Raw genomic sequence first — 15,628 nt, forward strand, 5'->3', positions numbered from 1 at the left:
CTGGTTCAGACGGACGCTTGTGCAGCGTTTACCGCCAGCGTTCAGGGCTTGGCGTTAAACGCTCCCATTCAAGTGAATGGGAGCGTTTGTACCAAGCTTTTACGCGCGTTTACACGAACGTGGCGTTCGGGTCCCGATTTTCCCTGGCGTTCAAGTAGCCCCTGGAAGCTACATGTAGCTTCTAGGGGCGGTTAACCGCGACAGGTAATGTCCCCCTAGGGGAAGAAAAATCGCGACCGCATCAGAACGCAACGCGAACGCCCCCGAAAGCTTGAACGCAACACCACTGCGACGCCAACGAACGCAACGCCTCTGAACGTCCGTCTGAACCAGCCCTTAAGTAAACAAGTCGCCTATTTATGGTAAATCTGACTGAGGGTTTCATCTCTAAAATGTCAACAGTTTTGCACTACTTCTACAAAGTGGCTCATTTACTGCGATGGACAACGTAAATCGGAGCAACTGTCCAGAGCATCGATTAGCGTTTTCGGTGAATAAGTGAAGTCTCATTGGTTGCTCTGGCCAGCTGCTCCCCTTTTGCACGTCTTTGTAAGTAAAAAATACGCCCCGTTGTGTATTTATGTCTGAAAAGCCAGTAAGGCATTTTCACATGCATTTCTAGCTAATGCTTCTCTGTGATTAAGCAATGTTTTAATGTAACTTGGGCCAACAACTAAAAACGACAGTTTACATAAATGTGCCAGTTTTAGCAAAGAAAATGAAAGCCCACTTGAAGTGAGAAAAATATGGAGACTACTGATACATAAAAGATCACCAGGACACAGTGCTAGAACAGGGGGACCATGAGAGAGGAGCAGGAAGGCTGTATAAGATTCACAGCCATCCCTCCTCATAGGCGATTATCTGTTTTGTTTTTATTATTATTATTTGGCTTCAGCAGTCTTTAAATAAATAAATAAATTGGGGGCCGAGCACTCCTACTCGTCTGTTTCTATTGAGAAGAGGAGGGAAGATGGTGAGGCAGACATTGGCGCAGCTTCCGGCGGAATAGTAAGAATGGGAATAATAATGCGCTGGGGTGGTCTCTGTTGCATAAACATTCAGCATTCCATACCTTCAAAACAAACTGAGCACCTGTCATTACATTTTATAAAAAAATTAACCTCCCCATGAGGCGGTTTCCAGAGCGATGTAATAACTACTTGCGACTAATGTCTGGAATGATGTCCTCAAACATAAAACGCAGTAAAAAGATCGCCAGAGAAAAGGAAATTCTGAACATGGGTAGCATTACACTGAATGAAATACAGGATGTAACTGGGTGTCTCTCACAAGGCCATCATTATGGAACAATCAGATCACGTTCATAGAAATAGAAATGAGCTGTGTTCACTTGCTCATACATGAGCAGCTCATTCAAAGCGCAGTTTGCCGTATTAATGATCAATGATTTATCTAAATGAAAGGATAAACAAAGCTCTGCAGTGGTAGGCTGAGCACATGGTAGGAAAACTCAGGTGAGCTAATCGGATAACCCACAGGCAGGCACTTGATGAGCTAACACTCGGCGGCGAAAACACATGAAGAAACTTGATTTACTGGCTGAATAAACATACAATAAAATATTACAATCTATGCCAAGAAATACAGGTCTTTCCTCTAAATGTGGCTCCAGTGCATACTAGTGGAAATTTAGAGAGATCTGTGTAAGGGCTGGTTCAGACGGACGCTTGTGCAGCGTTTACCGCCAGCGTTCAGGGCTTGGCGTTAAACGCTCCCATTCAAGTGAATGGGAGCGTTTGTACCAAGCTTTTACGCGCGTTTACACGAACGTGGCGTTCGGGTCCCGATTTTCCCTGGCGTTCAAGTAGCCCCTGGAAGCTACATGTAGCTTCTAGGGGCGGTTAACCGCGACAGGTAATGTCCCCCTAGGGGAAGAAAAATCGCGACCGCATCAGAACGCAACGCGAACGCCCCCGAAAGCTTGAACGCAACACCACTGCGACGTCAACGAACGCAACGCCTCTGAACGTCCGTCTGAACCAGCCCTTAAGTAAACAAGTCGCCTATTTATGGTAAATCTGACTGAGGGTTTCATCTCTAAAATGTCAACAGTTTTGCACTACTTCTACAAAGTGGCTCATTTACTGCGATGGACAACGTAAATCGGAGCAACTGTCCAGAGCATCGATTAGCGTTTTCGGTGAATAAGTGAAGTCTCATTGGTTGCTCTGGCCAGCTGCTCCCCTTTTGCACGTCTTTGTAAGTAAAAAATACGCCCCGTTGTGTATTTATGTCTGAAAAGCCAGTAAGGCATTTTCACATGCATTTCTAGCTAATGCTTCTCTGTGATTAAGCAATGTTTTAATGTAACTTGGGCCAACAACTAAAAACGACAGTTTACATAAATGTGCCAGTTTTAGCAAAGAAAATGAAAGCCCACTTGAAGTGAGAAAAATATGGAGACTACTGATACATAAAAGATCACCAGGACACAGTGCTAGAACAGGGGGACCATGAGAGAGGAGCAGGAAGGCTGTATAAGATTCACAGCCATCCCTCCTCATAGGCGATTATCTGTTTTGTTTTTATTATTATTATTTGGCTTCAGCAGTCTTTAAATAAATAAATACATTGGGGGCCGAGCACTCCTACTCGTCTGTTTCTATTGAGAAGAGGAGGGAAGATGGTGAGGCAGACATTGGCGCAGCTTCCGGCGGAATAGTAAGAATGGGAATAATAATGCGCTGGGGTGGTCTCTGTTGCATAAACATTCAGCATTCCATACCTTCAAAACAAACTGAGCACCTGTCATTACATTTTATAAAAAAATTAACCTCCCCATGAGGGAGGAGTGTAATAGTGTGTCGGGGGTGGGGGTTTGTGGGGATTGTCATTACTTACGGGGGCTGCTCCTAGTTTCTTACCACGTGTAAAAAACAAACTTCATTTGGCTTTCCTACAAAACATGGACCTCAAACACGTGGCAGAGATGTGATCAACTGTAGGAAAGTCTAGTTCAGGGATGCTTTAATAACACTTACTGAAGTTCTCCCGGTGGAGTTGTCGAAGGATGACCTGCTCATCCTGGATAAAGTCTGTAATTCTCCAGTTTCCTGGGACTGTAGTCCATAACAGCTGCCTGAAGCATCACTGCACAGAGAAAACAGGGTTTTTGTTAATGTCAATACAGGTCATACATGATAAACTATTTCATGTAAAGGTAAAGAATTACAGTTATAAATGATAAAGCGGCACCTGCTCCCTAGTGTGCGCGTGTGTGCGCACGCACTATGACTCCACCATGCCTGACAAGCTTGGAGGATGCATGCAGTGGGCACTTCCACCCACAGACCTAAATCATAACAGTGGGAGTGGTGTAAAAAGAAATAAATATGACAGCCTCCATATCCCTATACACTAGGGTCACTTTAAACAATTGTCATTTGTATTTTTTAAGTTGTTAACAGCAAAACATCACAATAGTGTTCAGACTTTGTCTTTAGTAAAAACAACCCCCCCCCCCCCCCACACACACACACCTGAATATTGCCTGCATATTAGTCAGAGAGACAATTAAACAGATAGCTTGACTGGCAGATCCACCTCGAGGAACAATACATTTTGTCTGAAAGCACAGCAGGAGGTATAGAGACACCATCTGGCAGAAAAAGGCACACTACCTTTCTAGGGGAATATAAAAAGCACACCTAAAGAGAAACCGTGACCAATCCCAATTAGTAGCTGATACCCCCTTTCCCATGAGAAATCTATTCCTTTTCACAAACGGATCATCAGGGGGCTCTGTATGGCTGATATTGTGGTGAAACCCCTCCCACAAGAAACTCTGAGGACCATGATACTCCTGGCAGTTTAATGTCTGGGAACCTTGCTGCATTGTGGGAAATAGCTGTTTACAGCTGTTTCAAACTGCCAAAACAGCAAGCAGCAGCCACATCACCTGCCAGCAGTAAAAATGTCACCATGTGATAAATGTCAGAATGTAAATCAGGGATTTAAAAGATTTTACAATGGGCAAACACTGACTAAATCATTTATACATAATTATTGTAAGAATGAAGCACTTTTTATTTATTACACTATTCTCACTTGAGCTCCTCTAAGTTACCTTTCAAGACTATTACGAGAGAGAGAGAGAGAGAGAGAGAGAGAGAGAGAGAGAGAGAGAGAGAGAGAGAGAGAGAGAGAGAGAGAGAGAGAAAGCAAAATGTGTTTGAAAATGCATTGCAATATCAGATAGGACTAAGGCTGCTTTCACAGTAAGACGTTACAGGCGCACGTTAGTGCAGCCTGTAACGCAGCCCCACCGCACAGTAATGAAAAATCAATCAGCCCGTTCACAGTGCCCACGTTGCGTTACATTGCAACACAGCACATCCGTTGAGAGTGCTGCATGCTGTGCGTTATGCGCTAGACTGTACGCACATGCTCAGTAGTGTTGGGGAGGAGTGGAGAGCAGCCAGGCACATGACTAATTAATATTCACTGCACGGTGTGACGTGCAGCGTTTACTTCCTGGAGCGGCCGCTCTGTGCGGCGATTGGCCGGGCGGGACCACGTGATGCTGCATGCATCTAAGAGTACGCATCACGGACGCCAGAGTTAGCGGCACAACGTGGCTCACTCTGATGTCCACATCAGAGTGCACCAGGCGTTGCATTAGGGGCACGTTATGTGCCCTATAACGTCCCCTAAACGCAACGTCTTAGTGTGTAAGTAGCCTCAGGGGATACTTTTAGCTATTGCTTCATGAAACTGCTTTATTTAGGTCCCTTCCTCACAACTAAATGGATACAAATGCAGCATTGTCAAATTCCCGCAAATGCATTATGATTTCCATTATAATAAATAAAATCAAAATCATGTTGGGAAGAAGTGCCTGGAAATGCAAGTGCGTTGCATTTTTCACAGCAGGAATGTTGGTATAGGGCCTTCATCTTTGTTGTCTGAATAATTGTTTAGGGTGGAACTAGTAGTAATTTGAGGCCATCCAGTACAGCATGTTCCAGATCTTTCGGCATGGATATAAATTGATTTCTTACTACAAGTATATGCGGGTCATTTAATGAGTAACCAGTATTACTAGTTTTGTCACTCCCTGTACCAGGGTCACTTTACATATCCATTCTATGGATTCAATAAATGTAACGAGACAGATTCTAGCATTACTAGTCATTATCTGACTGTGTAATAAGCATCATCTGTGGAAGAGCTGTAAATGGGATGTATATTATTTCTAGCACATGTTTTATTTATTGAAGGCGGTACTATATTTTTCTTTATGTGGAACACAAAATTTTACATATAATGCCCCCTTTCTACCTGCTAAATTGACTGGTAAAGACTTAAGCAGGGAAAACTTTTTTTTATTGCTGCAGTTAACAAGTCGCTATTATTATAGGCATGTCTCCCAACTGATGATAGGTAATTATGAGAAACCTGGAGTGGGAGGAACAAGGAAGGTGCCATTACTGACTTCCTTTTAAAAAGTGAAACTTACAATGTACCAGAGCGGAGTAAAAATAGTGTTATACATACTTGGGGCTTCCTCCATCCCCACAGATCGTTCCCACGCCGCCGTACTGCGCCTTCTCCGGCGCCGTTACCAGTTTCCCAAAGTTCCTCCAGTTACAGCCGGTCTGACGCAAGGAAAGTGCGATCTTTTCGTACCTCTCCAGTAGGCCTGAACGATTTTAGGAAAAGATTGAATCGCACGATTTCTGTCAGAAATTGCGATTTCAATTGAATCCACGATTTTCATCAAATGAAGCTTTAGCAGGCTGTAAGCCTCATTCAGAATTTTACTGTGCAAAGGAGGCGGGTGCTGAACTGTGATCCTGTAATTTCATTTCCTAAGCCTGATTGCCTGCCACACTATTTTTAACTGACAGGCCCAGCTAGCAATGGAGGGAGAGGTAAAACAAGTGAGAGCCCGTGTGTGGAGGCTCAGAGGTAAAATAAAGTAAAGCTTTACTTGCCGGCTTCTTCCAGCCACTAAAAGTCTACCTGAGGCAGCTCTGATGTTCCACTGTCCTGCAGGGGGAAACGAGTGAGAGCCTGTGGGCGGAGTCTGATGCCCGGCGCCCGCCCAGCTGATGACACGCTAGGCAGAGGAAGAAGAGGAAGAAGCCAAAAGAGCTGATGATGGAGGAGAGGCAGCGCCCGCCCAGCTGATGACACGCTAGGCAGAGGAAGAAGAGGAAGAAGCCAAAAGAGCTGATGATGGAGGAGAGGCGGCGCACAGCGCAGGAAACGAGAGCCTGTGGGCGGAGTCTGATGCCCGGCGCCCGCCCAGCTGACACGCTAGGCAGAGGAAGAAGCCAAAAGAGCTGATGACGGAGGAGGAGAGGTGGCACACAGCGGGAGAAAGAAGTTTGCAGGCGAACCGCCGGGAATGAGAGCCGCTGCAACTTGTATACAGAGCGGCGAGGGGGAGTGCAGAGCGGGAGGGCGCGGGATATTGTAAAAAATCGCCACTCTGACGATCACAGAATCGCCATATCCGTGATCGCTATTTCGGTTTAAAAACGATAAATCGTTCAGGCCTACTGTCCAGCAGCCACTTACGAAGATACATAGAGGGCGCACTTCTCTTGCGCAGACTGGAGGAAGTTACGGGACTGGGTATGTGCACAGGAGAAGGTTGAGGACAGCAGTGTGGGAGCGATCTGTGCAGATGGGGTTGGAGGAAGCCCCAGGTATGTATAACACTTATTTTTACTCAGCTCTGGTTTCCTTTAAGTGAACCTTACTTGGGGCTTATACCAGCCCCCTGCAGCCACCCTGTGCCCGCGCTGTCACTCCTCGATGCTCCTGTCGCCCGCAGTGCCCAAGTTTCGATTTCGGCGACAAGGCCAGTCGCCAGCCACTGCATCTGTGCAGTGGAGTGATGGCGCAGACACAGGGTGGCTGCAGGCGGCTGGTAGAAGCCCCAGGTAAGAGAAACCCCTTTTTTTTTTTTAAGGTTCACTTAAAGGCCACCTTAACCCTGCAAAATAAAAAAAAGTTTCACTTACCCAGGGCTTCTCCAAGCCCCCTGCAACCATCCTGTGCCCTCACAGCTCCTTGTGTCCTCTGGTCCCCGCTGCCCATTAGTCTCATTTTCAACCGAGTAGGAGTCGGCCACCAGCCGCGTGTATTCTTGTTCGTCTTGCCGCCGTCAAGCGCGTCCTGCACAGGTGCAGTACACCTGCGCAGGATGTGCTCGACACCGGCAAGGTGGAAAAGAATACGCGTGACTGAAAACTAAACTGGGACCAGAGGACACTCGAGGAGCTTTGAGGGCTGCAGGGGCAAGTGAAACTTTTTTTTTTATTTTGCTAAGGTTCCCTTTAAGTTTCACTTTAACATGCAAGTGTTGCATGTTTCAACTCCATGCTTGTTCCATGCCGAACACAGAATCTACTTCCAAAACTCAAGCAGTGGACATTACTTTTATCTGAGGTTTCAGATCTTTTCTACACCACAGTAAGAAAGACTTTAGCTTACATGGCATGCCAGCCAGTCTAACTGGCAGGTGCAGCGCCAAATACCAGATACTTAACCAAGAAGAGGGCGGCATCTTGAGGTTTCCCATGTCGTCCTCGAACCCCACCACTGCCAGCTAGGAAACTCCTCTAATTCCCGTCTGTGCTCCCTTTTGTGTACACACAGCCATATTGTGTAAGCACAAGTACCCTCTTTCCCTGAAATTAAGATATTCCCTGAAAGTACCGGAAAGCCCTAGAAGGAATTTCGAGCATGCTCAAAATATAAGCCCTACCCTGAAAGTAAGTCTTAGCGGCAGTAAGGGGAATAAAATATGGCAACTTGGATTGCTACTGGATCAGATGGTCTCACGGGCAGGACCATGGCAAGTGCAGTGATTGGCCCAATAACAGAGCCATGGTCCCACCTGCAAGATCATCAGCTCCAGTAGAAACACAAGTTGCCATACTTCTTCCCCATAGGCTGAACAGTGTTCCCCCCAGGGCTAATTAGGTGGGCGGGCTGCCCGGCTGATTTGAAACCCCGCCGCCTGGGGCTCCTAAAATCCAGCGCTGTAAACCTTATGAAACTTCACATAGGAGCGCTCCATTGCCTGCTTTCAATCAGCGCCAGCCTCGCACAATAGCAAAGGCGGATTCTGTACCCTGCAGGAGTGCTCCTCTGCCTGCCACCTCACGCTTCCTGGTGGAGCAGGGATTGGCTGGGCGGGTTGTAAGGGGTGGGACTCCTGCTCAGATTCTCCCTCCTGCTCTCCAATTAGTAATAGGATCTATTTTATAACGGTGTCTCTCTCTCTCTCTCTCTCTCTCATCAATGAAAAGAGAGAAGCAGCAAAGCAAAAAACGCACACACATCCCTGGCCAGTAGCAGCAGCTTCCAGGAGTTACAAAGATGAGAGCCACGTGGGTCCAGCAGTCTAGGGCAGTCTCAGAGCGGCTCCTTTATTCTCCCCTTCCTCCCCCAGACTGCAGGTAACCATGCCAGAGCAGTTGAAAATGGCAGCTGCTGGTCCAATGCAGCTGGGGGGGGGGGGGGGGGGAAAGAGCAGGAGAAGTGATGCTACTTTACACCTCTGCCCCCAAACAAAGTAATAAGAAATAAACATGCAGAGGAGAGACAGCCATGCACAGCAAGGCAGCCTCTTGTGCACTCGTCTCCTGCTGTCCGTCTCCCCCCCCCCCCCCCCCCAGCTTGTATCATGTCTGTAGTGCTGCCCCTCCTCCTTCTACAATCACATTGCAGAAACGTAGTGGAGCTGAACTCTTGCACAGGACAGAAGAAAATCAGAGACATGCAACCTGTATTTAGAGAGAGTTTAGCCTGCCTAATCTGCTCTCTTCCTGCGTCACATGACTGCCATTTCAGATAGGGCAGATAAGCTCATTAACAACATGTCTGCTTCCAAGAAAGCAGGAAGTAGAAACAGAGCAGATTTATTGCAGGATTTGTATCAGCTGTAATAAAGAAATGTTTTTCTTTAAAGGACAACTGAAGTGAAAGGGATATGGAACCTGCCATAATTATTTACTTATAAGCAATACCAGTTGGCTGGCTGTCCAGCTGATCCTCTGCCTCTAATGGCCCGTACTCACGGGCTGCAAATGTTGCCTGTCGCCAGCACACGTGAGCGTGTGGGCGACAGCTCCTCGCCAGGTCCCTCCGCGTACACACGCGGAAGAGGGACCAGCGGCGAGGCGGAAGCTGTCGCCGACGTTCCTCCTCCCTCCGACGGAAGCTACATATACTTTAATGGAGGTTGCTGTCGCTAGTCCGCGTACTCACGCGGACTAGCGACAGTTGCGGCGGGGATGCGGCGGCGACTGTCGCCATGCGATTGAAACTTTCAATCGCATGGCGACATGAGCGACGGACGACAGTTCGGGGTGCGCGCGCGTGCAACGGCCCATACTCACGGGCGACCTGTCGCCGCAACACGCGCGCGCCGTCCCTCGTGAGTATGGGCCATAATACTTTTAGCCATAGACCCTGAACAAGCATGCAGCAGATCAGATGTTTCTGACATTGTCTGATCTGATAAGATTAGCTGCATGCTTGTTTCTAGTGATTCAGACACTACTGCAGCCAAATAGATCAACAGGGCTGCCCGGCAACTGGTATTGTTTAAGAAGGAATAAATATGGCAGTCTCCATATTCTTCTCACAACAGTTGCTTAAATTAAGACTGAAAAATACTTTAAAGGGAACCTAAAACAAGGCTTCCATATGTAATTTCCTTTAAAGCAATACCAGTTGCCTGGCTATCCTGATCTCTTTGGAGGCAGTTGTGTGTTTCACACACCTGAAACAAGCATGCAGCTAATCCAGTTAGACTTCAATTAGAAACATCTGATCTGCAAGCTTGTTCAGGGTCTATGGCTAAAAATATCAAAAGGTGCCCATACACCTAACGATTTTCCTGCCAATATACAGCAGATTCGATCACTGTGATCGAATCTGCTGTGAAATCATTGCGCAAACACTTGATTTCCGTCCAAAATCAATCGTTCCCGTCGAGCCGTCCGTGCGGAAGATTTTGCTCGATCGCCGGCGGGTCGGGAGTGCATCGATAGCGGCGTTCGTATGCCTGACAACCGACGCAATACAGCGGCAATACATTACCTGCTCCGGCCGGCGCTAGTCCTCCCGGTCACCGCTGCCTCTTCTCTGCTGGGCTGCAGCTTCACTGAACTTCCTGTCCCTGTTGCCCTATTTGCATAACTTGCTTTATACAGTCAGTGCGTATGTTGCTTGTATTACGCCAATATGCTAGTTGTGTAATGCGTGTCACACAAGCAATGTACATGTTGCACATAGAACGCAAGTTATGCAAATAGTGTAAAGTGCATTACTTAATTTGCGTAACGTCCGTTACAATTTACTTGTGTGGATCTTTTGTGAGCATACGCCTTTGTATATGTCCAAAGTATATGTACGACCAGTGTATGGCCACCTAAAGGCAGAGAATCAGCAGGACAGCCAGGCAATGTGCATTGTTTAAAAAGAAATAAATATGGTAGCCGCTATATCCCTCTTGCTTTTGTTTCCATTCCAAGTCAGCCTATTGATTTCAGGAGAGAAAGGGGCAAAGTGTTTTGCCCCTCTTGCCTCATAAATCATGCTCTACAATTAATTTAAAGGATTGAGATTATTAGACTCTTCCATTCTATAATTTCATCAAATCAAGAAATTATCACAATAAAGCAATCTTTCTCAGCTTACAGCTTGATTTTTGCACAATATGGTTATACTTATAGTTATAATGCACAAGCACATTACACAGTACTATAAAATAAGTATAACAGGTAAGCACTATACAATAAATAGAACAGGTACAAGTTACAAAGGCGTATGCTCACAAAAGATCCACACAAGTAAATTGTAACTGACGTATCGCAAATTAAGTAATGCACGTTACACTATTTGCATAACTTGCGTTCTATGTGCAACATGTGCATTGCTTGTGTAACACGCATTACACAACTAGCATAATGGTGGAATACAAGCAACATACGCACTGACTGTATAAGGCAAATGATGCAAATAGGTGTTTTTTAATTTGCATTACTTCCAATAAAATTTATGTTCGCAGTCTGTGCACATAAATTTTAACTTTTTTTTGTGAATATACTCCAAAATTACATTCATGATTGGTACAGCCTAGGATACCGCAAAAAGGCTCTGTCCATTCGAACACACAAGATATTGTGACTGCATTATGGAATTACTTACTTGCTACTGCGTCTTAAGGTCAGCATGACACTATTTTTTACAAACAGGATACAGCACATTTTCTTACACTTCCTTAAAGTACTCATAAATTTGGTCTGTTGATTTTCAGCACCATCTATTCAGCTCTTTTTGCTTTTGCATCAATGTTGTTATAAAGTTGCACAAAACTATCACCTAATCCTAAACCCCCATTCCTGCCAACCCCTATAACCACCAGCCAGCCTATATGAGTTAGCATAAACAAAAACCTCCCCTACACTAGCAATTCCTAACAAACTGTACCCTAACCTTCTTACTTATGTGCCGATACTTTCAGACATGAGGCCAACAAAAGATGTCATTTAACACACTCAGAAGGAACGGCAACATGTGCATTGCTTGCGTAACACGCATTACACAACTAGCATAATGGTGGAATACAAGCAACATACGCACTGACTGTATAAGGCAAATGATGCAAATAGGTGTTTTTTAATTTGCATTACTTCCAATAAAATTTATGTTCGCAGTCTGTGCACATAAATTTTAACTTTTTTTTGTGAATATACTCCAGAATTACATTCATGATTGGTACAGCCTAGGATACCGCAAAAAGGCTCTGTCCATCCGAACACACAAGATATTATGACTGCATTATGGAATTACTTGATACTGCGTCTTAAAGAGACTCCGTAACAAAAATTGCATCCTGTTTTTTATCATCCTACAAGTTCCAAAAGCTATTCTAATGTGTTCTGGCTTACTGCAGCACTTTGTACTATCACAGTCTCTGTAATAAATCAATGTATCTTTCCCTTGTCAGACTTGTCAGCCTGTGTCTGGAAGGCTGCCAAGTTCTTCAGTGTTGTGGTTCTGCTATGCACTCCCCCCTCAGGGGGGAAAGAAACACACAAATGATCTCTTGAGATTCAAAAGGAAGGCTGTATACAGCCTGCTTGTGTATGGATGTATTTTCTATGTGTGGACATACTGTACATCAACCTACTTCCTGTTTTGGTGGCCATTTTGTTTGTTTATAAACAAACTTTTAAAAACTGTTTTTAACCACTTTTAATGCGGCGGGGAGCGGCGAAATTGTGACAGAGGGGAATAGGAGATGTCCCCTAACGCACTGGTATGTTTACTTTTGTGCGATTTTAACAATACAGATTCTCTTTAAGGTCAGCATGACACTATTTTTTACAAACAGGATACAGCACATTTTCTTACACTTCCTTAAAGTACTCATAAATTTGGTCTGTTGATTTTCAGCACCATCTATTCAGCTCTTTTTGCTTTTGCATCAATGTTGTTATAAAGTTGCACAAAACTATCACCTAATCCTAAACCCCCATTCCTGCCAACCCCTATAACCACCAGCCAGCCTATATGAGTTAGCATAAACAAAAACCTCCCCTACACTAGCAATTCCTAACAAACTGTACCCTAACCTTCCTACTTATGTGCCGATACTTTCAGACATGAGGCCAACAAAAGATGTCATTTAACACACTCAGAAGGAACGGCAAAAAAAAAATTGCTCTGAAAAACCTGCTCCAGTACAAGCTAGTAACACTAACCTGTCCCCAAATTTTTCATCAGTGGTACCATTATGTTCACTGTGGAGTCTCTGTTTCCGCCTCCTCTCTATGTCATGCCGCAGGTCGTGCGGATCTTCAACAGCTCTCGGTCTAGCCTAAGAAACGAAGGAAGAAAATAATTACTTTTTTATACAAACCAATTGGTATACAGATAGACAGATCATTTAGAATTTCTGGATATCCTGAACACTATAGGCCTATTCATAATTTCCTACATTCCTTAGCAAAAAGTGCTTTACTATGTAAAATACAATTGAAATCAAAATCACGTTTATTCAAATATGATTAGCCCACAGATATATACAGTATAGTACTACAACTAAAAGTATACAAATGCAGCATTTTGGGATACAACAATGGCAACTATGATGTTCACATGAATGAATGGTAAACACAAACATATACATTGTAATCTGTGCACTTACGTTTAATTTCTAGGGTCCGGGGTTCAATTAACAATTTTTGCATAGAGTTTGTATGGTCTCCTTGTGTTTGAATGGGTTCTAAAACATATCACAAAAACTGGGCCTAACCTGTGGAAGGGACATAAGAGTAGCCCCATACTACACACTTTGATTTTGTAATGTAATCTTATCAAAATGTATTTTGTATGAGGATAATTAGACAGGATTTAACTTGTAAATAATATCCTGTTGCTACACAGATGTGGTAGGATCTGACAAAGCTCATGTAATCATATGTAAGGCGTAAAACCAACGTTAGATTGACAGGAACAAGAAGATGGAAACAGCTCTGTATACTTTATAAGAAGTGTTGCATAATATGATCATTCTATACACCCTCCCCCCAGTACAGCAGAGGCTGTTCTGCATGGTTTACACCTTTAGTTTAGCTCAAGTCAATCTAATAATTTTAGTACTGCAACTGCAGTCTTACAAATTAGCTTTCGAGTGAAGCAGACGCTTCCATATTAACCCTTGCAATAACTTGGAAAACATTTATAAGTGTTTTTACTATTAGCTTTATGCTGTGTTTAATGGTTTAGTCCATAGATGTGATTTGAGTTTCATACCATTTTAAGACAGATTTATGGTTGTACCAGGTTAGTAACAACAACATATTTCTGAACAATATACTGTATAGAGAGTACAAATGTAATTTTACCTACAAGCTGTGTAACTATTAACCTGTAAAATGTACACAGGGAGACTATTCTGACTCTCAGGTGTATATAAAGCATCACCTATATTAGCATTTCTCACATTCTTATATGACAAGGCAAGAATGCAGCAGGAGGTGGATTGTTTGCCTGACCTGGAGGGCTTAACTTATTTCATTTGACAAAGGTGCAGAATGTACACAAGTGAGACTATCGTGTAATGAGTTGTAGAAGAGGTGATTAAGGACACCTCTACTGAGAACTATATAGAGGCCATCACAGCAGGTCTTCATTTTAATATATTCTGTGTCATTGACCTGAAACCACTATACAGATTAGGTGTTTAACCCTCTGGGGGATAATCCCGAGCTGAGCTCGGGGTAAACCGCCACAGAGGATTTCTCAGGCCCTGGTGGGCCGATTTGCATAATTTTTTTTTGTTGCACGCAGCTAGTACTTTGCTAGCTGCGTGTATATACTGATCGCCGCCGCTCCGCGCTGATTCGCCGCTACCCGCCGTGCCGCTCCCCCCCCCCCCCCCCCCAAGACCCCGTGCGCAGCCTGGCCAATCATCCCGATCGGGGGAAGCCAAACAGGAAATCCCGTTCTGAACGGGATTTCCTGTTTGCTTTGATTGCCGGAGGCCATCGGAGGGGGTGGGGGGATGCCGCTGCACAGCGGCTATCATGTAGCTAGCGCTAGGCTAGCTACATGATTAAAAAAAAATAATAATTAAAAAAAAATGTGCTGCGCCGCCCCCTGGCGATATTATTGTATCGCCCAGGAGGTTAAAGGAGTTCTTTAGCGAAAAAAGTAGGCAGTTAAAAAATGTGACAGATGACAGGTTTTGGGCCAGTCTATCTTTTTAAAGCTGGCCACTAACGGTCCAATTTCTAGCGAAAAATCGTTCGAGCGATCAGAAATTCTGATCGGACGAAAAATCGTTCACTACACCATCAACTAACCAATCATTGCTTCCTATCTATCACGACCACCAAGAAAATCCAAATTTTCGTTCGACGAAAATTCATTCGGGCGACATTTTTTTCACTCGTTCATAATCGATTGTGTCCACCAATGGAGATTATTTACAACCAATCCGATCAGAATTTCTGATCGCTCGAACGATTTTTCGCTACAAATTGGACCGTTAGTGGCCAGCTTTAGGGGGATTCTCAGGGCTTTGTTTTCAACAGCATTTCCTGAACAACAGTTGCAAAATCTAACTGACATAATAGTGTGCAAGTGATTAGGGAGGCCGGCTGGTATCTTTCTATTTTGGCAGTTAAACTGCTGTTCAGGAAATGCTGTTGAAAACAAAGAAAGCCCTGAGAATCCTCCTTAAAAAGATGGACTGGCCCAAAACCTGTCATCTGTCACATTTTTTAACTGTGTAATTTTTTCGCGAAAGAACCCCTTTAACTACACTCGGACTTGCCTGGTTGTAAACTTCTTCTAAATCAATTTAGAGGCAGGCCTGCAGTTACCACAGTTGCTGTCACACACGTCTGTCTAACTACATAGCTCCAGGGATGTCACGAAGGCAGTATTTTATACATAGCACCCAAACTGATTCTTTTACCAATTATGAACAGGGAAACAAAGATGGAGAACAAGACTACTTGGCATTTGTTGAGGCTAAATGTGGATCCACAGAGGGTATAAACAAGAATATGAAAGAAATCCCTACCAAAAAGTATAAAATCACTTAAAACATTTGAAGCTTCTG

At 44.4% G+C, this 15,628-nt stretch overlaps 1 protein-coding gene across 1 annotated transcript in view; it reads right to left on the reverse strand.

The window, feature by feature from the left end:
• Positions 1 to 15,628, reverse strand: part of BCLAF3 (BCLAF1 and THRAP3 family member 3) — a 126,849-nt gene that overhangs the window by 18,792 nt on the left and 92,429 nt on the right. Inside the window, exons 10-11 of the mRNA XM_068269997.1 lie at positions 12,759 to 12,874; positions 3,006 to 3,114 (exon numbers count right to left, since the gene is read on the reverse strand). Coding sequence (XP_068126098.1) covers positions 3,006 to 3,114; positions 12,759 to 12,874 — 225 coding nt within the window. The remainder of the gene's footprint in view (positions 1 to 3,005; positions 3,115 to 12,758; positions 12,875 to 15,628) is intronic.

The sequence above is a fragment of the Hyperolius riggenbachi genome, chromosome 2 (genome assembly GCF_040937935.1).
Source record: "Hyperolius riggenbachi isolate aHypRig1 chromosome 2, aHypRig1.pri, whole genome shotgun sequence".
In the NCBI taxonomy this organism is placed as follows: domain Eukaryota; kingdom Metazoa; phylum Chordata; class Amphibia; order Anura; family Hyperoliidae; genus Hyperolius; species Hyperolius riggenbachi.